Source organism: Aphidius gifuensis, linkage group LG2 (genome assembly GCF_014905175.1).
Source record: "Aphidius gifuensis isolate YNYX2018 linkage group LG2, ASM1490517v1, whole genome shotgun sequence".
Lineage (NCBI taxonomy): Eukaryota > Metazoa > Arthropoda > Insecta > Hymenoptera > Braconidae > Aphidius > Aphidius gifuensis.
In genome coordinates this window covers 24,794,537-24,819,526 of record NC_057789.1, presented here as the reverse complement: position 1 = coordinate 24,819,526, position 24,990 = coordinate 24,794,537, and the positions used below count along the sequence as shown (strand labels likewise).

Here is a 24,990-nt window from a genome sequence, read left to right as displayed (position 1 = left end):
TTACAAGTTACGTCTTTTATATTATTTATTCGAAACATTAAAAAGGCTAAAAGCCAAATAGAATTGCTTTTTTTCTTACTCATGATTTGTATGAAAAAAAAAAATATATTATTTATTTTGCAATATTAATGTACGCAATTTTAACTGACCTTTTCAAATAATTTTTATACATATATTTCACATATTTACGCAAAAATTTTATATATAAATTATAAAAATTTATGGTGTTTAAATGCCTCTGAGGTATGACAACAAATTTATTAAATATAAAAATTTGATGGATATACAGTATTAATGAGTGATCAGCAATAAATTAATATATTTTTTTTTTTTTTTCCCACAGTAATTCAACGAGAGAATGTGAAGAGAGCCTTGAACGAAAAAGTAAGTTTCTTGATAATATTATAAATTCAATGAGTCAACACTGCTCAATACTAGGTCATTCATAGAAACAAAAAAAAAAAAATCTAAAATACATATATCTATGAATTTTTATAATAGAAAAAAAAAATTATTTTTTTATTAAATTTTTATTTATATTTTAACTGGGTGAATTTTAAATTCATTAATGCCATACTAGAATTTAGCATTACTTTTATCTATATAAATAAAAAAAAAAAAATATATATATATATATAAACACACACACACGGATAGACAGGATGAATCGAGTTTAAAGAATCCCGTTTCTCCTGGAGCGTTTATCTTTCACTTTCGCGTTCGCGCTTTATCCTCGCGGGTCTCTCAAACTTATTTCTATCTTTATCTATGGTATCTTTATCTCTTCATCTCTTTTTTTTTTTACATTTACAATCGTGGTATTATTGCCCGTGAGGTAAAAGAGCCAAGTCATTGGCGTTGCAACAAGAGAGTGAGAGAAATATATATATATAAAATTGTTCTTTGTGGTTCAACTTGATGCCGATGCTCCATGATGTTCCCAAGGTATACAACATATATACTGGTTCCAGGCTCATCCTTGTGCTCATCTCTATCTTTTTATCTTTCTCTCTTTTACTCAGGTATAACTGATGCTTTTTTAAACATTACTTGTTATCATAGTCTCTCCTCTCTTTTACTCTTTCATTTTAAAACATACCCCTCTATTTTTCTACACACACACACACACAATCTTGGCACTTGAATGTTGATCGTTTTTTCCCTTTGTTGCTACGGTATTTTTCTTAGCTTGTCTTCACTCAATGCCTTTTTAGTCGGCTACTTTTTATATACAATTTTTTTTATCTCCACAAAAATCTCACTTCTTATTTCGCGGTTTGTAAATTTTATTTTTCATGTGTGTTGCTACTACTTGACAGAGACAAATACTATTTAAAAAAAAATATACATTTTTTTTTTTTACTATTTAAATTGCACATTAGACAAATTCATTTGTCTATTTTTTTTACAAACTAAAAAACTACAAAAAAAACTTCAAACAAACATACAAAATTTTACCTTTAATTTTGTTTTTTTTTAAACCTTTTTTTGTAATTAAAATTTTTAAATAATTTTACAAATATAAATTCAAGAATTTAATAAAATTATTCAATAAAAACTAATAAATATTCAAAATTAAATTAATTTATTTTTTTAAATTATATTTCAAGGTCTATTTAACAATTTATTTTTGGTAATATATTTCTAACAGGATACATAAAAAAAAAAAAAAAATCATCCTAGCTTTAAAATATATAAAAAAAAAATGTAATAAATCCATTTAAAGGATTTTTTCATATAATATTTTTTTTGTTCTGTTATTTAAAGTTGTTACAGACAGACGATATATATAAATGTTTTATCACAAAAGAATTTTTTAAATCCAGACTGTTTTATATAACTTTTTATAAAAAAAAACTTTTTTTTTTTTTTTGAATATATTTACCATATTGGATATATTATTATTATTATTATTTCATTGAAAAGTCTGTAACTGATATTCCCTTTGTGAAAAGGAGGGCTTTGTTTTGAGATGAAGATCTAAGGGTATATGCTTGACTTGTTTAACCATGGTTACACACTGTCACTATCACTATCGAATTTTCCACATTGATGAAGGGTAATCCCTGATCAACTATTAATCCATATATATATATGTATATACATGCATAACACAACACCTTAAACAGCATTGATTTGCAAAAGCAGTATCCTAACAGTTTACCAATTAACAAAAGACCACCCTGTACTAGTTTACTATCAATATAGATATCCATTGACATATCATAGATAAATTTCTTGATATTAATATACACACAAATTTGTAATTAATAATATTAATATTATCTTTATGTTTAATTTAATTTTATACTAGTAAACATGATTATTATTTGTTAACTCGACTGGATAAACTATAATCATACAAATTATTTTACAACTTTTTAAATTGTCTTGTTAATTTGTTAATTTTTAAATTTTTTTTTGCATTTTTTTATCCCATTTTTATTGTTAAATAAAAAGCACATAATTCATTTGCAGAATTTAATTTTCTTAGATGAAAAATTCGTTTAATTTTTTGTCTGATTTATTTTGTTTAAAAATTTAATTGAAAATTACTGCAGTATAAATTAAAATACACATGATCTAATACACAAATATATGAGTGGGTTATCGCTTGATGCATCATCACATAAACCAACATACTTATGGGCTATTTACGTGAATATATATATTTTGACTGAGTGTATTCCATTAGCAATGGCATATCAATCATTTCATACACCCCATCAACTTGTTCGTAATATAAATTTGAAAATAAAAATAAAAATCTAGTTGAATATCCTATATAAAAACATGGAAAAAAAAAATCATATAAAAAGAGAAATAAAAATGGAAAAAATAAAACGTACAATATAAAAGTGAAGGGTCAAAATTTTGTTTGTGTTTGTTTTTAAAATTTTTATATGAAAATGACGCAAAGCAGATTGTTTTTTATTTGATCGATTATTGTTTAGAAATTTATGTGCAACTGTGTTTGTAGAAAAAAAAAAATGTAAAAGATCAAGTTAGTAGGTTACCAATAGAGAAAGGGAGATTGATGATTTTCAATAAAGCCATATTTGAAATAAAATATTTACCAAGTTTCGCAGGCTTCAGGCATTTATCTAGTTCAGTTCTAATTGATCATTGAAATACCAAGTTTTCCATTGACTACATTTTACCAATAATATCAAAATTCTAACATCAAATTTCCATCAAATAAGTTGAACATTCAAGGTATAAATCTTTGAAGAATGAAAAAATAAACAGATGATAAAACAATGAGAAAAAAAAATGATTTAGAAAGGTATATATTGATACAAGAAATTGAAAGTAAAAAAAGAAATAAAAATCAATAAAAAAAATATATTCAATAAAAGAAGTCATCATAAGATTTTTCAATTCGTATATTGCAATATCGAAAATTGAAAAATTCGCAAAGCAGATTTTGTATCATTTTATACAACACACACTCATATTGATATTGCAATTTGCTCTTTTAGCATTGGCTTTAGATACAGATATTATATAAAAAAAAATATATTTCGACATTTACATTTTTACTGAGTAAGGCATGATGATGTGCAAGTCTTTGGCAACAAAAAGATAAGAAAAAAAAAATCTACAAGAACATTATAAAGTGGCATTAAGAAATAAAAAAAAAAAAAAAAAATGATACAAGTCAATTCAAAGAATCACTCCTGTCAAATATAATCATTGTTATTTATATTTGATTTTCTTAATTTTGATTTGTGATTGTAAACGTGAATCACGTTTTCGAAAGTCATATATTGATTTTCATCATCAATAAATAAATGATAAATTTATGATTAGATAAATTTATTTGCCAGAGTTAATTTACACTACGTGTTTTATTATTCAATTCAGATCAAATATATAATTTTATATATGTATTATTCAATGACGATGATTGTTATTAATTTTAAATTTCAATATGAAAATCAATCTCTACAAAGCCTAGAAATCTTGCAATTCATTTTTAATTCAATTTTGAAATTTTTAAGTGAAATATATTGAAGGGATTAAAATCAAAAGCTTTCATGTACATTTGTGTAGATGATTTTTTATGTGTGTATATTAATAATGATCTTTATCAATGTGAAAATACCTAAAAGCCATAATATTATCATGTTTGGTGAATTGAGTTCTATATAACTTGTATAATACTCACTTACAAACTTGAAATTCTATATATTCATTTACGTGGTTTTGATTTTGGTTATATGACTATAGTATATTAATGAAATATTCTATGAATATTATACAATTTCAATATAAAGACACATGTATATTCATTACATTATGTATATATAATTTTACATGGAAAATTATATTAAGAGAATAATAGAGAAATACTTAATAGTATCATTCTCACCTTTGCCAATGTTACCAGGTATATAATATATATGTACTTTAAGCTCTTGTGGTGGTAGTTGAATGTTTACCCTTTAGGTCTTTCAATATCTATGGTAACACCAGTTATGTGGGCAAATGGCACTCGATCGAGAAACCAATATCATTATCACAGGCTGCATTAAAACCACATCAATACATGTTAATATCTTTATACACATTTAAAAATTCTTTAAACTATTATTATTATTATTGGGTAAATTGAAGACAAGATCAAGAGCTTAACTTTCTTTTTTTTTTTTGAGGGGGTTTTTTATAGATAAATTTGTGATGAAAAAATTTCTAGTGTTAAATGATTGATTTTGTTTTGAAAATATTGACGACAAAAATAAATTGACTGTTATATTTTTGGGCTTAAAAAATTGCTGACAATTATTAACGTGTTGGTGATTAGATCTTGATGAAATATTTATTGCAATTTTAATATAATAATTGATCAATCATAACAGCTATCTAAACAAACACATGAAAATATTACTCATCTTATCAATGACAGACAAATAATCTCACACTCGAAAAAAACTATAATTACAATTTTCAAATATATCATTTCAATTGGATAATTAATTACCGACACATTTGCATTTTTATTTTTCAAATATTTTCATATAATTTTTATGACAATTTGATTATTAATACGAGCATCAAATTGATATTAAAATTAAAAGTCAACAGCTGTCACAATTAAAACTTCCTTGAATCAAAATTTTTGTCACAAAAAATTAACAAACCCAACATACCACTTTGTAACTTTTAAATACAATGAAAGTAAAAAAAAAAAACAAATAAAAACAAATTAAAAAGTTTCTTTAATTTAATTATTATTATATTATATTTAAATAATAATCAAATATATTTTTAAACAAACCATAAATCAATATATAAATCATTGTAAAATCAATATCTTTGACAATATTGCTGGTTTTTTAAAATTTATACATGAATATATATCAAACATGCTAATTAAAATTGATATTTTTATGTACACCTAAATATATTTTCATTATTATTATCATGATTATTATAAGGTACATTGTTTTATATATGTTCAATGTAAACTTTTATTATGATTTTTTTTACAATTTAAATTTTTAAATATATTTATGACTTTGATTTTTATGATTGAACTTGCGTTGTAAGTTGTAACAGTCATATATGCTCGTTATATGAGTTATAAAGTCGCTCGTATATCTATTGATTTGGCATTTAATATGCCAGGTGCTTGAAGAATGTTAGATGATTTTTTTTTTACGAGTATTTAACAAATAATTGTATGTGTGTATGTATGTGTATTTCATTTGTTCTCATTCGTATACTCTTATTATTGGATCTTCAACAAGCGCTTCAACTTCAGTGAAAATTTTTAAAACACACAAGCAAAACCTCAAGACGTGATACCGTAAAAGTTTGTTGAGTAAAGAGTTAGAAAGAGATAGTTATAGTTTGGCATCCCTTGAAACTGACGCAAGAATGTCGTAATCAAGATTCTCCACGGGAACTCGCGCGCACATTTTGCTCGTTTCCACACCGTGACCGTCCACAATCACCCATACCATCATCATTCACGTATATATATACATTATATATATATACCTGTATCGCATCAGTACATATCAAACTTTATATTTTTACACATATACATGTATACATTTACACAGCATTACGTCAATGTCTACCGTGGTAATAACTTTTCGATTTTTTTTTAAATTTTTTATTTTTACCTTTATCGGCTGTCGAGGTAGGTACTCGATGATTTTTTTTTTTTTAATTTTATTTTTCCATTCAATGTAACAGTTGTTCGTTATTTTGCTATATCTAACATTAAATTGAAAATTAACAATTAATTTCTATATGAACAGAAATAAAAAATAAAAATTATTCATAAAAAAAAAGATGAAAGAATTTTATCATTTTTTTTCTTTTAAAATAATTATCTACAGTATATATTTACAGTCTGACCAACTTGTTTAAACAATAAATATAAAATAAATTAATAGAAAAAAAATTAAAAAAAAATAATAATAAATATTTGTTTATATATTGATTAACAAAAAAAGAAAAAAAAGAAAAATATATAAAACAATTTTCAAATGAAAAAGATAATTAAATATTCACAATTAAAAGAATTTCTCTTTGATTCTTTTTAAAATAAAAAAAAGGAAAATAAAAAGAAAATGATAGCTTGACAGAGATAATGAAAAATAATAAGAGAGGGTTGAAAAATGAGAGAGGTAGGAGAGGGAGAGACAGGGAGAGACAAAAAAAAATTAAAAGAAAAAAATAGTATTCAACGAGAAATACTCCCCACACGACTTTGAGGGAAGGAAGAGACGATAAATCACAGAAGCATACTTGTGTTTATTTTGTAGAATTTCCAGGCTCATTAAGGTACAATATATACCAAGGGTCGAGGGGTTATTGTATTGTCTATAGATGGCGCGTTGAGCTACTCGTCAAACATTCACAGTAATAGACCATTAATATGCTAAAATTTGCACTAGTTAATGTTTATACAATATGCATCAATATATGCATCATCATAAAGAGACAAAAAAGAGAGAGTAAGAGAGAAATATTTATATACTAAAATTGTTGGTACAAAGGAAAATTGATATTCAGCTTTAAAACAAGGTCAAACCGAGATGATAATTATTTTACTTATAATTAACAATTCAAAATACAAAGCTATACAATTTTACACTGTAATTTTCATTCTAAATGTATTATGAATAATTAAACATTTCATTTTATATATTAATTAATTATTTATATTGCTAGAAACATGTAGTTTCCTTTTTTTTAATTTTTAAAAAATTAGAAAAATTAAATAATTTAATAATTCAATAAAATGTCATTTGATTTGTTAAAAAATTATCATGTAATTATAAAATGAAATTAATTTTTATGTGTTAAAATTAATTACTTTGATAGTTATTTTGAAACAATTTAATTTGAGTAATTATTTTGTAAAAATAATTTACATTTTTTATCGATAAAAAATCAGAGAAAAATCATGCAAGACTCAAAGCTAGGATCATTTATAATTGAATAATTAAATTTTTTTTTTTTTCTATTTATTTTATGTACACACAATTGATTTATATATACAAAAGGTCAAAATAAAACATACAAAGTCAAAGCCAATGACATTAGAAAATACCACAAGTAAAAGTAAAAGTAAAAAAATAAAATGAAAAAAAATATCTAACAAGTCTTAAGAAATTCCAGGTGCCTATTTCCGGAGCGTGTTTCTCAATTTATCTTTTGTCTTGTTTCTTTATTTTATTTTTGTCTGAAATTGCGCCAATTTATGTCGCCCTAACTTTACACTTCCTTTAAAAAAATAAAAAAAAAATATAACAGGCATCTCTCCGCCTTCCATTTCTTTGTTCTACTTTTGTTTCTATCAAAAAAAAAAAAAAAATATATTTATAAAACAAAAATTAATAATAAAATGAATATAAAAAAATAAAAAACCGTAAAACTACATTAAAAGATAATAATCTAAATAAAAAAATGGGGTTAAAAAAGAGTACCTAGTATTTACGTAATAAAAGGGTAAAAAAGTACTTGAAAAAATAGGAAAAAAAAATATTTTTATAACCCTTTTCGTATATGTACTAACTAAATCTCTTGATACATAAATTGATGTATGTATATAGGTAACACACAACTCATACACACAGTATAACAAATGTGAAATATACTCGCATGTAAAAGATATAAAAAATGATTGAATAGAGAATAGGGAAAATTGAAGATATAGAATCGATTGATTTTCATTCACAATAGACAGCAAATGCCGCTTGATGGTTCAATAGATGATCCTGCCTGCCTATTATACATATCATCTATTATATACCTGTACTATATGCAAATAATATTTTACATATATATATTTGTGTAATTGTATCATCTCTATATGACGTATATATTGATACAGTTTATAAAAGCATTTATCAAATGATATAAAGTAAAGAGTTAGATATCCTGTTATTAATGAGAAACATCAAAACTATCTGAAATTGTATATTCAAATCTTAATGAGTACTGTGCAGCTATGAAAATTATCATTTAAATATTTGTATATCGTTACATTAATTATGAAAAAGTATAAGTGCTAGCTAGCGTATTTTGAGATTTATTTAAAAGTTTATTTGTTTTTTTGAAGATTTTGTTTTTTTTTTTTTTGGTGGATCAATAATGTAAATTGAAGACAAGATCAAGAGCTTAACTTTCTTTTTTTTTTTTGAGGGGGTTTTTTATAGATAAATTTGTGATGAAAAAATTTCTAGTGTTAAATGATTGATTTTGTTTTGAAAATATTGACGACAAAAATAAATTGACTGTTATATTTTTGGGCTTAAAAAATTGCTGACAATTATTAACGTGTTGGTGATTAGATCTTGATGAAATATTTATTGCAATTTTAATATAATAATTGATCAATCATAACAGCTATCTAAACAAACACATGAAAATATTACTCATCTTATCAATGACAGACAAATAATCTCACACTCGAAAAAAACTATAATTACAATTTTCAAATATATCATTTCAATTGGATAATTAATTACCGACACATTTGCATTTTTATTTTTCAAATATTTTCATATAATTTTTATGACAATTTGATTATTAATACGAGCATCAAATTGATATTAAAATTAAAAGTCAACAGCTGTCACAATTAAAACTTCCTTGAATCAAAATTTTTGTCACAAAAAATTAACAAACCCAACATACCACTTTATAACTTTTAAATACAATGAAAGTAAAAAAAAAACAAATAAAAACAAATTAAAAAGTTTCTTTAATTTAATTATTATTATATTATATTTAAATAATAAAAAAAAAATAGTAAAAATACATTTACACAATTTATATTTACCTTGAATGCAATAAAAAAAAAAAACAATTAAATAAAAATAAAATATCCACTATTGCGCAGAAATAATGTATTTTTGTTTATTATTATATTCATTTTCTAAAAGTTTATTTATATATATTTTTTATTCATTTTGATTTTTCATATATATACACAGCCAAATGCGGCAATTCACAGTGTTGTGAATTTAAATTGAATTTTGTGAGATGAAAGAGAGAAATAGAGAAATGAGCATGTATATGAGTACAGTCGTTAATTGTTCACTTGTTATTTCCAGCTGATGGGATACATGCCTATAACTGGTCAATCTATATATAGTCATATCTATATTATATACAATATATATACATATATAGAAACACAGTCAGTTTGAGTTTATTTGTTCCATTTGAATTGTTCGAAAATTTCAAAGGTATATATGAGTCACTAGATATAACCAAATGTGATTAAGGGAATCAATTTGATTGGAGTAAAATACACAATAATAAACTTCACTAAGCATATTAAATATTTTTTCAACTGTGTATAAACTTTTTCAATCCACAAAAAATTATATACACATCCATTCAAGCTTATATAATAATTTCAGTAAAATTATTCTCTATTTGCATATTTTTTTTTTTGGCCTTTTCTTTGTCATGCTCTATTAAGAATAACTATATAGTCTTTCAACACTTTAGTACAAAAAAATAAACACGATATAATTTAAATTTTTTTTTTATTTTGAAGGTACTAGTTTTTATTCTAGTTGTCTAGAGAGTTTCAAAGTTTTCAATCTCAATTGGCTGTGAGATGGGCAAACTGCTTAAGAGAAATAAAATAAAAAAGAAATATATATACATAAAAAAGAGGTTTGCCCATATAACTTTTGAGTAAAGAAGATTTGAGAAAAAAAAAAAAGTAAATTGTTTAATGTGTACATAAAATATACATGTAGTAAATATATATATGTGTTTAAATGTCCTCGGGTAATCACTATTCTTTCTTCGAGGATGTTCAATGTTCCATTGGGCCGTTTACTCCAATTTTTACTGAGATTCAAAACTACCCCCGGGGAATTCAACGATCCGTACAAAATCAGAATTTCAAAGTATATCCTAATGCAAAATTTTATCCAGGTGGTAAAGTAGAAAAAATAAAAACTTTTCAAAAATTTTTTTTTTCACTCTCTTTTTCTACTTCTTTTCTTGACAAGCTTGAAAAACTTTTTTCATCGTATATGAAATTTTTGTTTGACTTGAATTTTTTTTTTTTTTTTAACCTTCTTAGGATCATATACAAATTTTTTTATACGCTACATTAACTTCAATATTTACCGGTTATTATCACATGATAGTTTTAATTTAAAAAATATTTTTAAAAAATTCTACTTTTTTTACATTTATTAAATAATAAATTTAATTTAATTGTAGATAATTTTTGTTGAACTATATTATTAGTGTTTTGTTATTTTTTTGTTTTGAAAAAAAGTTAAGATACACCTTTTTACAAGAGTATTTATAGATGACTCAAAAAGATACCATAGAATAAAAAAAAAAAAAAAAATTCTAAAAAGGGTAGAAGACAACTCGTCCTCATCCAGGATGATTATTATTCTTGATGAGCCGAGAAACGCCTTCTGCAGTCTTCTTGTCGGTGCAGAATTTCATTAACACTGATTGCACACTTTGAATCGTTGAGTAAAATTTTTCTTTGTTCTTAAATTTAACACAATACTATTATATAAAAACAAAAGATTTAAATAGTTTTACTAAAAAAAACTATACATAATTATAAAATCATAAAAATAAAATCACAAATATATAAAAAACCTCTAAAAAAAACACCAAATAAATTCATCATTTATATTCAAATAATAATATGATGAGTTAGAACTGATCGTTAGAAAAAAAACATGCTTAAAATGCCAAACCCTATTTATCTAATTCCAGACTTTATATATTATTCCAACCAATTGTTGTCAGATAATCGATCAAGCATGATGACATGTAAATATATTTTGATTTGTTTCGATGTAAATACTTATATTTTGATGACTGTCAATCACTCCTCAATGACACCCACGTGTTTTAATAATTCATAAAAAAAATATTTTAAATAAAATTCTTTAAAAATCAATAAACGTGAATATTTAGTTTAATATATTTAACATGTAATTTTTTTAATTGAATAACATGTTTAAAATTAAATTAGAAAAATCATATATAACGAAAATTAAAATTTTCAATACTCCGGTGGGTTATGTGCAATTATTAGCATTATGATTATTAGTTAGTGTAATTTTTTTTTTTTTCAAATAAAATGTCATATTGTTTAGTCACAACGCTACGAAATTTTATCTGCACAAAACATGATTTTGTTGGGTTCCAATGTAAATCGGGAAAAAAACAGCCACATCAAATTTTTCTATTAGAATTCTAATAACTCCGTGAGTTTTAAAGATATCGTTTTCAAAATAGCGGCGATTTAAAGATCAAAATAAAAGGAAACTTTTAATTAGTCGGTGCAAATCGATCACGCTTACAGATAAAAAGTTATTTAATATTTAAAAAAAAAAAGAAAAAAAGGTTTTTAACATTTTTGGCTCTGGCAACTTTAATAATTATTTGAGAAAAAATCGAAAATATACAAATTAAAGAGATTGAAAATACGCTTCTTTTGGTTCTAACACGAAGTGTCTCTGACAATTACTTAAGAAATAAGAGTGTTTTTTAATTTTCGGTAGACAAATCCAATACGTAGGTGACGCGAAGCGTTCCACCTATATGTAAAAAAAGTTGAATAATTTTTAGATATGTATCAAGTATCATCAAAGAAACCAAGAAAAGTTATTAGCACACACATGAATTATATTTGGTGTCAGTTTGGCTAAATGTCTTTCATTATATAATGACTGTAATTTTACGCTACGCAATTAAATTGCTTTTGATGATGGTCTTGAACAAGCAACCAGTATTATTCACCTACTTGAATTCTCTGTCGCTCAATCTATTTGTCTATCTAACTTTCTCTTGTCTCCATTGTTCTTCATCATCACCATAATATTACTCCAATATATACACAATGTCTCTTGAGCTATGAATCATCATCATCATCATCCTCGTCATCAGCAACATGTTACAATACTGCACACACATGTATATAAATTAGAGCTAAAATCAGCTAACAAAATAAATTGCTAAAGAATAAATAAACAATATTTTTTTTTTTATTGTTTTTATCGCATTAACTTAATTTTATTTTTAATAATTGCATGAGAGTTTTATTTAAATTTATATATTTAAGCCAATAAAAATAATGTTATCAAGTTGAAAAAAACTTGCAAAGCTCCAAATAAAATCATATATAAAATTGGATTTATATATATTGAATGACAATCGTCATATAAAAATATATATTTTATTTTATATATTTACAAAGTTTGAAATACTCAAATAATGTGTTTGCAATTGTTGAAGAGTTATTTCAAGTGAGATCAGTGCAATGATAAGTACCACTTTGTCTCAAGTGTATGACTCAATTTTGTATTCCAAGTTAATGGCTTTTACCTAAACTATTCCCTTCAAAATATATCTATCAAATATTTAAACCCAAAAACCTTTATATATATCAAAGCAAACATAACATAATAAACACAAATAATATTCATCAAACCATGACTTGCAATTTATAAAATATATATTTTTTTTATTATCAAATATTTCAAACAATTTCATACACACTCATTATATAAATAAAATAATATTTATGCAAGTTTATTTATTTATTGTTATTATAATTTTATATAAAAAAATTATTTTTTTTTTTTTTGATAAATAATAAAATATGTAGATGATTTTTAAGTCTGTTCAAGTGGCATGACTAAGGAATATAAATTTTTGTTCTTCTTTGTGCTTTTATATAATATAATAATAATAATAGAAAAATAAATAAAAATAATCATACGTCATCGTTCATTAAGAATCTATTTTGTTGAAAATATTCTTAAAGAAAATATATGACATGTAATATTTACATTATACATTTGATGAATGATGTTGAATATTATTTTTGCAAATAAAAAAATATATTGATTTTTGATAAATAAAGTACTTAAAGTAATGATAAATTTTTTATTGATAATTTTTATTTAAACATTGAGGGTACATATTAGATTCTGTTGAAAAATAAATATATTTATTTCTGAATTTAGGGGATAAGCCATCATCAATAAGTAGCAATCATAAATTTTATTTCGATATATATTTTCCAAGAAAAAAAATACAGCTAATGAAATAAATATCCTTAAAATTACTGGAGTTATATAGGTTAAAATAATTTTATAAATTGTGTAAGTAATCTAGGTCGAATATAGTATATCCAATATAACAAGTAGTAACATACTAAAGATACCCTGCAATTAAAACGTCGAACGTGACATCTGGCAACATTGAACACTATGTACATGAAACTACGACGATGTAAAATATATTTGTCCCAGTAGCTGTACATTTACCCCTCGCTATTTTCACATCCATGTATAAATATATTTACAATAAATATATATATGTATTTTATACAACTACCCTTTTTATACAGTATATACACTGAACATATAAAATATTCTCGCCTAGAGCATTTTCGTCATGCACCGTATGTCAAGAACTTTATAATAATGTTATATAAAACTTTTGAGCCATCAGCGTTTATTCTCAATGAAAATGACATTATATATACATATGCAATTGTCATAATTTTAAATTGAATGTAAATTAATAATACTGTCATTTCCTCTTTTCTTTTTTGTTCTTTTTTTTTTTTACAAAAATTCAGAGAATAAAAAAAATTATTAAAGCTGATATATAATTGAATGCTTGTGCGAATATTCGATATGGTTCTGGCATAATTGTGCTGTCGATTGGAAATATATATTTCTATATAACAATGTCGAAAAAATGAAAAAAAATTTTTTGCTCCTCAATATGTGGGTCATAACTTTGTGAATAATTTTAAAAATTGAATATCAGAATTTTTTTTTTAAAAAAGGTAATTGCTTTTTGAAATAAAAAAATAATAAAAAGTAATTGCTGAAAATGAATGTTTGTCTGCGGGCAATGATGAAGATACACCATTTACCAGACGTCTGAAATTCTCCATTTAATAACTAGACAGTATAATTAACTGTTTTTATTATTGCTTTGTTTTTACGATTCGAAAATGTTGAGAAAAAAAAATATATATATATTTTTTAAAAATGCATAAATATATAGTGTGAGAGATGTTGTTTTCTGTTGAAAAAAAAAATATCATTTATGGGTAATTTTGTGAATGTGTTAGATGAGTTTTTTTTAAAAAATACTAAAATATTTATCCATGAATCACCTAAAAGTATATAGTGCAAGTTAAAAATATTTGTGTTAATATTTTTTTTAAAATAGTATTTGAAATTTTGTCCATTTGGCCAATTACCTTTTGTAAAATAGATAACAAAGTCGAATTATCACTGATGTTCTCTTGATAATAATAAAAAGCACAGAAACGTGCTTGAAAAAAAAAACATTTAATTTTTTTATTTTTCTAAAATGTATAAAGACACATTTGAAAATAAAAGCTAGCAATTTAGAATTTCTGTAATTCCTGTACTTTAGTAAATGCTTCTAATCGTACAAAAACCCTTCAATTCTACAAACCAATTTTGTAGAAAAAAAAAAAAACACTTGTCCCTGTGGCCAATTGTAACTTTAATATAAAATTTTTTTAAATTTATTTTTGTATATATATTTTAAAGATAAAATCCTAGAAATGACACTGCTCGAGGATAAATATTTTAGCAGACGATTACACTTTTGACTAATATACCTAAACAAAATTACATGCTTGACTCTTAATTATAGTGACAAGTTGTAAAATTTTCTTACGGAAAGATTGTTTCAAAATAATCTCCACTGTAATTTCCTTTTATCTCTGTCTCGTCTCTCCTCTCTTTCTCTCTCATATTAATAGTTAAAAGCATAAACTTTGTGTGGCAAATGTTCCTCACTTTAATATACAAATCCTCAATTTCCAAAAAGCATATCAAAACTCTTTACTGAGATAGTTACAAGGATCCTACAAATATATTTTATAATAATACAACATGTAGGAAAATTTCTTATGCTATATAGCTAAACTCACTTTAGGCATTGTCTCGCACCGACTGACACAACAAATCCGCCCTTGGGCGTTTTCTTGCTTTATCAAACAACCAAACACAAAAAAAATCATACATGTTTACACAATACACCTCACCTTCAACACATATATTTTTATATATTTTAAAAACTACTTGAGAAACATCATTTTTTTTTTTTCCCTCAACTTATGCAACTTGCATTTCTCTCTTCGTTTTTTCTTTTTGCAAGGTTGCAGGGTTTTGTGTGTGTGCTTTGGCTTTGCCAAAAAGACATTTCGGGATCATCATGATTATGCGCATATTCAGTCACAGGGTGAATATATACAACTTACTATCATCTTGCAAATAAAAAAAATATATATATACACAGGGTCAACGACACTCTCAACAAATACATTTCACATGGATAAATCCCTCATATCATGTCTCGCAAATTTTACCTACATATTTTTAAAAAAAGCCTCTTCTTTTAAAAAAAAAAATTTATCATTTTTATTATTTAATATAAATTCATCATAAAACTTGAAGAAAAATTATTAATAAAAAACTAAAATTCATTTATTTTTACAACTGACAAATTTTTATATATATTTTTTTTTTATTTGATGGATTTATTAAAGCTGACAGTTTAAAAAAGAGAATGAAAATAATGGCTGAACTTTCATGGGCTATGGGTGTTTTGGATCATTGATGATGAAAAATTTTATGATTTTGACAAAAGAGATAGAGAAAAAAAAAACATGAAAGAATTGAAAATGATGGTATGTACAAGTAAAGGAGAGAGAGGGGCCTGAGGCAAGTCAACTTTGCTGCAATGCCTTATATTCCCTCGTTCCAAGTTTCCAATCAAGACCAGCTGGCGTAGGCTCTTGGCCCCTTGAGGCATACTAGGCACGTCCCCATCACACACACACACTCCAATATTACCTACAACTTTTCTATATACCATATATAACACATGACATACGGAAAGAAACGCTCGATCGAACCATCAAATATCTGTGTGTGTGTGTTGTGAGAGAGTAAAGTGGAACAAGGGGATAGAAAAACAACAGAAAAAAAAAAAATAAAAAATACAGCAGCATAAGGAATAACTGGGCCCTGAAGGCCTGAAGGCACACCAAGCATAAGCAACACCCCAATGAGAACTAATCCCCCTGGTAAGATGATCCTCAGGCTGTCTTCACTGGGCTTCAATTTTTTTTTTCTATTTATTTTTTTAACTGCATCTCTCCCTTTTTTTTTTTTACGATGCACATATTAGCCCCAAAGCTTTATTCACCTTTTCATGTGTCATCCCCTTTTTTTTAAGTTTATTTATTTTATTTTTTCATTTCATTCAACCTGCATACACCATAATACCCCTATGACCTGCAGTACAACGTCATCGCCTTGGTATTTTAAAATTTGTAGATATATATTTAAACTTGACGTGTATAATATATGTACGTTGATGGGTTTAAACATGACACTTGCTAATGGTTGCACAATGAAGCCTATTAAATTTCTCAAAGTCAACGATATGATGGTAAAAGATGAAGAGAAGGAGAATGATGATGATGATTAAGAACAACTTTTAGAATAAGAAAAAGGGTTTCAAATATATTATACGAAAACCACACCAATCAACCCTTGTTTTCATACTTGTAATTCTTAACTTTATCATCGTTATAATGTTAATTGAATAATTAATAATTCCATCAAGTTTTAACCCTTTGTATAATGATTAATTTGTGTAAGCCTATAGATAAAATTTAACAATTTAATTAAATGAAATTTGTGTTTAGACTTGATGTTTAATATATATAGATAACAGAAAATCCATATACAGATATTAGATTTTAAATAAAATCAATTTTCATTTAATCCATTTTCATGATTTCCCCGAAAATTGATGAATATTTTGTTTATAAATACAAATCTATATGGGATTATAAATATTTTTTTTTATTAGATATAATATTTAATTGAAAATTTCAATTGTATAAATGATTTATTTATATTTTTTTCCATTGTGAACAAAAAATAAATGAAAAACAATTTAGAGAATTATAAAGTTTATGATTATTGTTAAAATAAATGAAATGAAATGAAAAAAAAAGAGATAGTAAAGGGTAAAAAGAAGATAAAAGGATTTAAATTTTTTTTTTATTTTTTGGTTGAGAGGGTATATAGGAATGAAGAAGTGGGCGGATGGGTGGTAACATTGAATCCCTTCGATATAAAATCTACGCCCAAGCCGTTGTTCATCCCCCATTTCCGGATGATCCATCACAAGGGAAATTTCTATTTATTGGCTAGCACCAATCTCACATCCGTTTTACATCACAAATGTATTCTTTCGTTAAACTTGATATCTTTGTCTCATTTACTATCAAAAGAAAATTGAAAATAAAAATAAACAATTGGGTGCGAAGAATGAAGATCGTTAACGCAAAAAAAATAAAAAAAAAAATCCATAGACACTTGGTCAGTGATAGTATAATAAATCACCAGCAATTCATCCACAAAATTAAATTTTTTAATTAAAAAAAAATCTATTATTCAACAGGCCATACACAGCTCAATATAAAATTCATTTTTAATAATTTTTTTTTTGTATTTGTGTGTTACAGATTTATGTGAAGAAAAAAAAAAAAAGAAATGAAATTTTTTTTAATCATTGAATCATCACTTGGAATACTGGATTTTTGTAAAATTAATAAACTGGATAAATATTGTCCAGATAGAGATGGAACGTTTGAGTCATCTTGAGTACCATCAAAAAATATTATATCAGGTAATTTATTTTAAAAACAAATAACATATTTTATAAGCAAATTGATAACTTTTTTTTTTTTTTTAAAATACCAATTAAACATTCAGCCAACACAGTGGGCTTCTTTTTTTATATTTTATTTATTTTTTAAACATTCGTGCCAACAGAACGTTTTACTTATTTAGATGCTAATGTAAGCAAATCCGTCGTGTTCATGTCTGATATGTTGATCTTTTTGCTGGCTTAGCCATCACTATCACAGGCTGCGATCATACTTTGCCCTACTTCCGATTATGTGAATAGACATTTTCGATTGCTATCATTTTACCAAAAAAATAAATAATAAGAGAGGGAAAAAATATACACACAATAATCTTCACATCTTATTCAATATATATGACTTTCTTTTTATTTATTTTTCTATTTTTTTTTTATTGGAATTTTTATTTTGAAATTTTTTGTATTTTATGGCTTGTAATTAAATTGTAATTTTGTGATATTTTTATTTTAGATATCAAGTATTCTGGGTGGTCGGAAGTTGGTGAAAACTGAGTGGAGTTGGACTGTCAAGGCTGATCACCACGTTAAATCGACGTGGAGAACAGTAAAACCTTTACAAATGAACTTTGTCTGTAAAACTTTTGTCTAACATTTCAACTATATATATACTTTAAAGTCAAAAAGGAAAAACGTCTTTTAAAGTGTGTGTGTATATATATTAAGTAAGAAATTGTATGACAAGTAGTTGAAACTAAAACTTAACTTTGAATTTAAAGTTTTTTTTTTATGAAAAGGTAGTAAGTAAAAGTACTTGTGTGAACGGAAAAAACCGTCATCTGGCCAAGTTTACATCTACCAAAGAAATATCAACAAGATACAGTATCAAAAAATAAAATTGAGATTTAAAATTTCACATACTGCCACAAATAAACAAAACAAAAAGCATTTAATGCTAATAATTTGCAGTCTCTGTATTTCTTTAAATCAATAAGAAAAAGAACAAACGTGTTAACGTATAAAAAATAAAAAAAATAAAGAAAGTAGGTAAAAGAGATTTTGAAGAAGCCTCAGATAAACTTAATCCCAATAAGAAAAAAAAAAAAAAAAACAAATTGGAAAAAAAAAATCCAGAGCCATTGAAGAAAGAAAAAGTTGAGATTATTTTTATTTTTTTTTTTTTGATATAAGATTTCCAATTTTCCTCTTATAATAAAAGTGTCCTTAATCCAATCATCAAGCATATTCCAGTTTGAAAAAAAAGTAAAAATTAAATAATTAATAAAATGGCACTAAGGATGGGTTTGATTATGGCAATATTATGCTCAACACTAGTTGAAGGTACAAGTAATGGAGGTGAAAGTGGACCAAATAGTCCAGTATTTAATCTTGATCATACAGCACTTGAAAAAAATATTGCAGCAATATTTAATAAAGTTGCACATAGTTCAGCAACAACAAAACGTAGTGTACCAGCATATGAAGCACAAGTATCAGCATCAACAACATTATCAACAATACCATCACCATTAACAACATCAACAACAACAACAACACCATCATCAACACCCCCATCATCATCTTCATCATCATATTCATTATTTTCATCATTAACATCTTTACCTGCATCACCATCATCACCACAATCATTACCACCATCAAGAAATATACCAATACCACGTGTTACAGTATCACCAACATATCGTGAATTACCATCATATGCACCACCATCAAGAGCACCATTTACACCACCATTACCACCAGAATATCTTAATCCATTTGCTGATAAACCAACATTACGTGGTACAAATTATGAAACATCACATACTGGTGTAAGACGTCCAATACCACCACCAAGTTTAACACCAGCACATGAAAGAATACCAATAAGACCACCAGATTTAATACATGATCCAATACAAGATACAGATAAATTTCCACCAGGTTATTCATCAAATTTAGATGGTTCAATTGGTTATAATAATAATAATAAAAATAATATACCAATTATAAATAATAATAATAATAATAATAAAGATGATCGTGATAATGATTCATCTGATTATAATAATGATAGAAAAATTAGTAGTAATAATAATGATTTTGTACCAACGCTACATTATCCAAGTATTTCACGTATTTTATCTGGTAGTAATGGAAGAAAACAAGATATACCAGAAATATTATTAAAACCATTGTCAACAAAAATGCCTGTATCAAATGGTGGAAGTAATATACCAGCATTATCAACAACTGAAAAATTAACAACAATGTCAAATGAAATGAAAACAACAGTTTCAAGTATTGGACATTCAACATATCCAACAATATTTAATTTACCAAATACAAGAAGAAAACAAAATGGCAGAGATGATGATGATGATAATGATGATGATAATAATAATGATAGAAGAAGAAGTAATTCACGTGAAAGTGGACATATAAAAACTGAAGAAATTGAAATAGTTGATGCTGAAAGATTACCATATCCACAAGCACAACCACCATCACCATCAAAAAGACCAAATGAATTATCAACAAGAAAAATAATATCAAATCCAGAAAAACATCCACTTGAATCAACATGGAGAATAGCATGGTGTTTACATGTTTATATTGCAGCAACAATGTTTACAATAATGGCATTATATTCAATATATAAAATAGTACGTTTTAATGAATCAAATAATTTATTAACACAATCATATTTTTTAACAGTACATTTACTATTAACAACAGTATGTACATTACGTTGTTTTCATTTATTTTATGATGCATATAATCTTGGTCATTCATTATCAGAACCAGTATCACAAGTATTATTATATTTACCAGCACCATTATTATCAACAGCATTTGCAACATTATTTTTATATCTTGCAAAATGTTCTGGTGCACCAGCATTAAATACAAAATTATTATCACCAATGAGTATAACATTATGTTCAATAATACATATAACAATGTGTATGAGTCTTCATATATCTGATTATATTATACGTAATCCAAATGATGAAAAACCAACTAAATTATTACCACTTATTTGTCAATGTATTTATATTGTAATATGTGTTAGTCTTGGTTTATTTTATATGTATGTTTATCGTGTTGTACGTACACAAATTAATTTAATAACTAAAAAAACAATTGGTCCAAATGTCGGTAATGATCCAACAACAATTGCTCTTAATAGTGCAATAACAACAACAATTGCAACAGCATTATTATTTATTGTTATGGGATTTTTACAATTATATGGTATATTTGGTATACAAGAAAAATTTAAACAACCATATCCATGGTTATGGTGGGGTTGGCAATTTTCAGTAAGATTATTAGAACTATCAATATGTGGTCTATTAGCATGGGTTGCTAGTTTATCACAATATCCATTACGTGAAAAACAAATGCAACAACATTCAGCACATTCTGGTTTTGCATTATTTCCATGTGGTAGTTCAACATCAACTGAAAATATGGATGATGTATTATATCCAGCAATATGTAGTACAAATCAAGCAATACAAAATTATACATTACGAACTGGTAAACAAGTTTATGATGATAGTTTTCCATTAAATACATTACCTGATCATTTAAATATAACTGGTACATTTGAACGTCATTCAATACGTAAATCTGGTACAATGGCACATTTTCCATCATCACATAGTGCCAATAATGGTGGTGGTGGTGGTAATCCAGCTATAAATAATATTAATAATATTGTTATTGGTGAAGGTAGAGGTTCATTAAATCGTCATGGTAATGGTATACAAACAATGAGAGGTTCTGATACAAGACATTCAACAAGACATATGCCTGAAACAATGCCAATAGCAAGTGGTACAACTGGATCAACAATGCTTGTTGCTGAAGATGGTTTTGTTAGATTTCGTAGTATTGGAGCTGAGGATGATGATTTTAGTGATAGTCAAAGTATTGTTGGTACACATGGTAGAGGTGGTACTACTGGTTCTTTATCTGGTAGTGTTAGATATTCAACAAGACATCAAAATTCATCATCATCACAACAACAACATCATCATCATCAACAACAACAGCATCATCAACATCAACAACATCAACATCCACATCAGTATCAACATCCACATACGTTACAACATTCACATTTAACACAAAGTCATCATCAAGGACATCATCAAAGTCATCATCAGCTTTATAATAATACGTAGAAAATGCCTCAAATGGCATGCGTCAAATGGCGTTCGCCAAAACCAATTTTAAAAAAGGTAAATTTTTTTATTTTATAATTTTTTTTTTTGTGAGAAAAAGAAAATATAATTTCATAAATTTAATTGTATTGTTTTTAAATGTTACAGCTTTTTCCTTCTACAAGGCATGTAATTGTTAAAACTGAGTATGGAAATCCGAGAGTGTGCTCTCTGTCTACTCGACGTTGCACATCCGAGGAGATAATTTAATTCAACGCTAATAAGTGTAAAATATGATCCATCCTATTGTATAGAAAAAAAGAAAATTAAAAATTAAAGATAATGAAAAATAAAAAAGAAAAAGAGATAAATGAAAAGATGAAAATATGAGAGAAATTTTTTCGAAATATTATTCTCACTCTTTCTCAATTTAATTCATCATGAAACAATTGTATTATTAAACTGGAAAAAAGTGAAAATATTTTCATTTATCATGGAAATAAAATGAAAATATTTTAGGTCATTTATAAATAAAATAAAAAATATTGTACCTTTCGCTAGAAAAAAAAAAAAATATATTTGTGTTAATATTGCATCGGTGTAATTTAAAATGTCATTCAAATTATAAAATTAATTTTTCATAAAATCAATACGACAATTTGATTTATTAATTTCATTTGTTCTTTTTTATTTTTTTTTTAAATTTATCTTTAATTTTAATTTGTACATGAACGAGTCATTGAGAAAAAGAAAAACGAAATAAATTGACAAAATGAATGATAGAAAATACAGTGTATTTTCAAATTGTCAATAGACGTGGTTTTTTCTTTTTTTCAGTTAATATATTATTAACTTAAATAAATATATATATATATGGAAAGAAAGATAATATTTAATTATTATAAAATTTGTACAGTCGATATAAAATTATCATTCAGTCTTATCATCTTGGTGAAGACACTAGCAACTAGTTCGTAAAATAAAAAAGCTAAATTAATAAATGAAATTTAAATGAAAAAAAAAAAGTAAATAAACAATTACGAGCTTGCATTGTCCAACCGTGTATACTTGACTTAAGTCACAATTAATTAATAAAATTAATTAAAATATGTGTAACAATATTAATAATTATAAAAAAATAGAAACATGATGGAAAAAAACCTTTTAAATATTAAAAATAACTGGATCGTTAAAATTTAATAAAAAAAATATAAATGTGCCAGAAAAAGACTGTACTTAAACAAATGAAAAAAGACAATTTAATCAATCAATTTTTATTTCAATAAATTGGCCAGCAAAACTCGATAAATTTTTATTTATTTTTTTCGTTATTTTTTTTACCGTATTTTTTTTTAAATTTTCATTTAAAAAATTTATGGTACAAAATAGCTGAATTTTTATTTAAATTTTTTTATTTTTTATTTAATCAATGATGTATATGTTTATACAATTGTAAATAATAATTATACAATTAATTTTTAAGTAAATATTATTAGGTTGTTTAAATATAAAAAAAAATAATAAAAAAAATATTAAAAAAATAAAATTAATTAATTTTCAGTACTTTACGATATTAAAGAAAAAAAAAATTTTAATAAATATTATTAAAATCGTAGTTACTTGTAAATGACAGAATGTGATTTTTCATTATAATTTTTAATAGTTTAAATAATAAAACGATATAGTTATTCGAAGACACGAAAAATAAATTAAAAAAATCGAAATAAATTTAAACGAAATATGTATTGTTTTTATTTTACTGCCAGATTAATGACAAATAAAAAAAAAAAAATTATTTATTATTCAAATACAGTATGTACAATTGCATATTATTCATGTATTTAATACGTGTTTAATTATAAAATCAGGTCACAGTTATTTATCGATGAAAAAAATATAATTTCGAAAAAAAAAAAATCAAATTTTGTGACATAGGAGAAATTAATTTGACTTGACGTACTTAAAAGTATTAAAACACTGTTGGAATATAAAATTTTTTCATTCAAAAATTAACAATAAAATATTAATCAACTAAAAAAATTAACATAAATAATATTCCCAGTGTTTGATTCCAATATATTATTTTAATTATCAAAAACAAACGAAAAAAGCTAATTTAAATTAATTCAAAATTGTAAATTTATTTAGATAAAAAAAAAAATTATATTTATTTATTTTTAATCTGTTTATTATGATGATAATCATAGACGAAAAAAAAAAAAAACGAAATTATATGTAATTTAAAAATACAGTCAAACACATCGTAATAAAAAAAAAACAAATTAAATTTGCAAATTGCTTATGTCTAAAAGAAAATCTGTAAATGAATTTAATAATATTTAATTAATATTGTAATGAGAAGAATGATATGAAAGATTTAACAAAAAAAAAAAACCAACTGTATATTATCTGTACAAAATTAATAGAAGTGAAGATGTACACTATACCAATGAATTGTCTTTGTTTATTTATTTAACTATCATTAATTTTTCTACTATTTATTCTGCTAATTTTATCATCAAATTATTTTTTAAATATTTCATTTATTATAACAAAAAATTAGAGAAATTGATTTCGAAAATATTAATTAATCACTGCAGTGAAT

At 24.8% G+C, this 24,990-nt stretch overlaps 1 protein-coding gene across 1 annotated transcript in view; it reads left to right on the top strand.

Annotated features, from left to right (window-relative positions):
* Nucleotides 1-23,410, top strand: part of LOC122849725 — an 81,074-nt gene extending 57,664 nt beyond the window's left edge. Inside the window, exons 3-6 of the mRNA XM_044148509.1 lie at nt 344-384; nt 18,071-18,234; nt 18,725-22,463; nt 22,554-23,410. Of these exons, the coding sequence (XP_044004444.1) occupies nt 19,497-22,406 (2,910 nt within the window). The 5' untranslated portion in view covers nt 344-384; nt 18,071-18,234; nt 18,725-19,496 and the 3' untranslated portion in view covers nt 22,407-22,463; nt 22,554-23,410. The remainder of the gene's footprint in view (nt 1-343; nt 385-18,070; nt 18,235-18,724; nt 22,464-22,553) is intronic.
* Nucleotides 23,411-24,990: the final 1,580 nt, after the last annotated feature.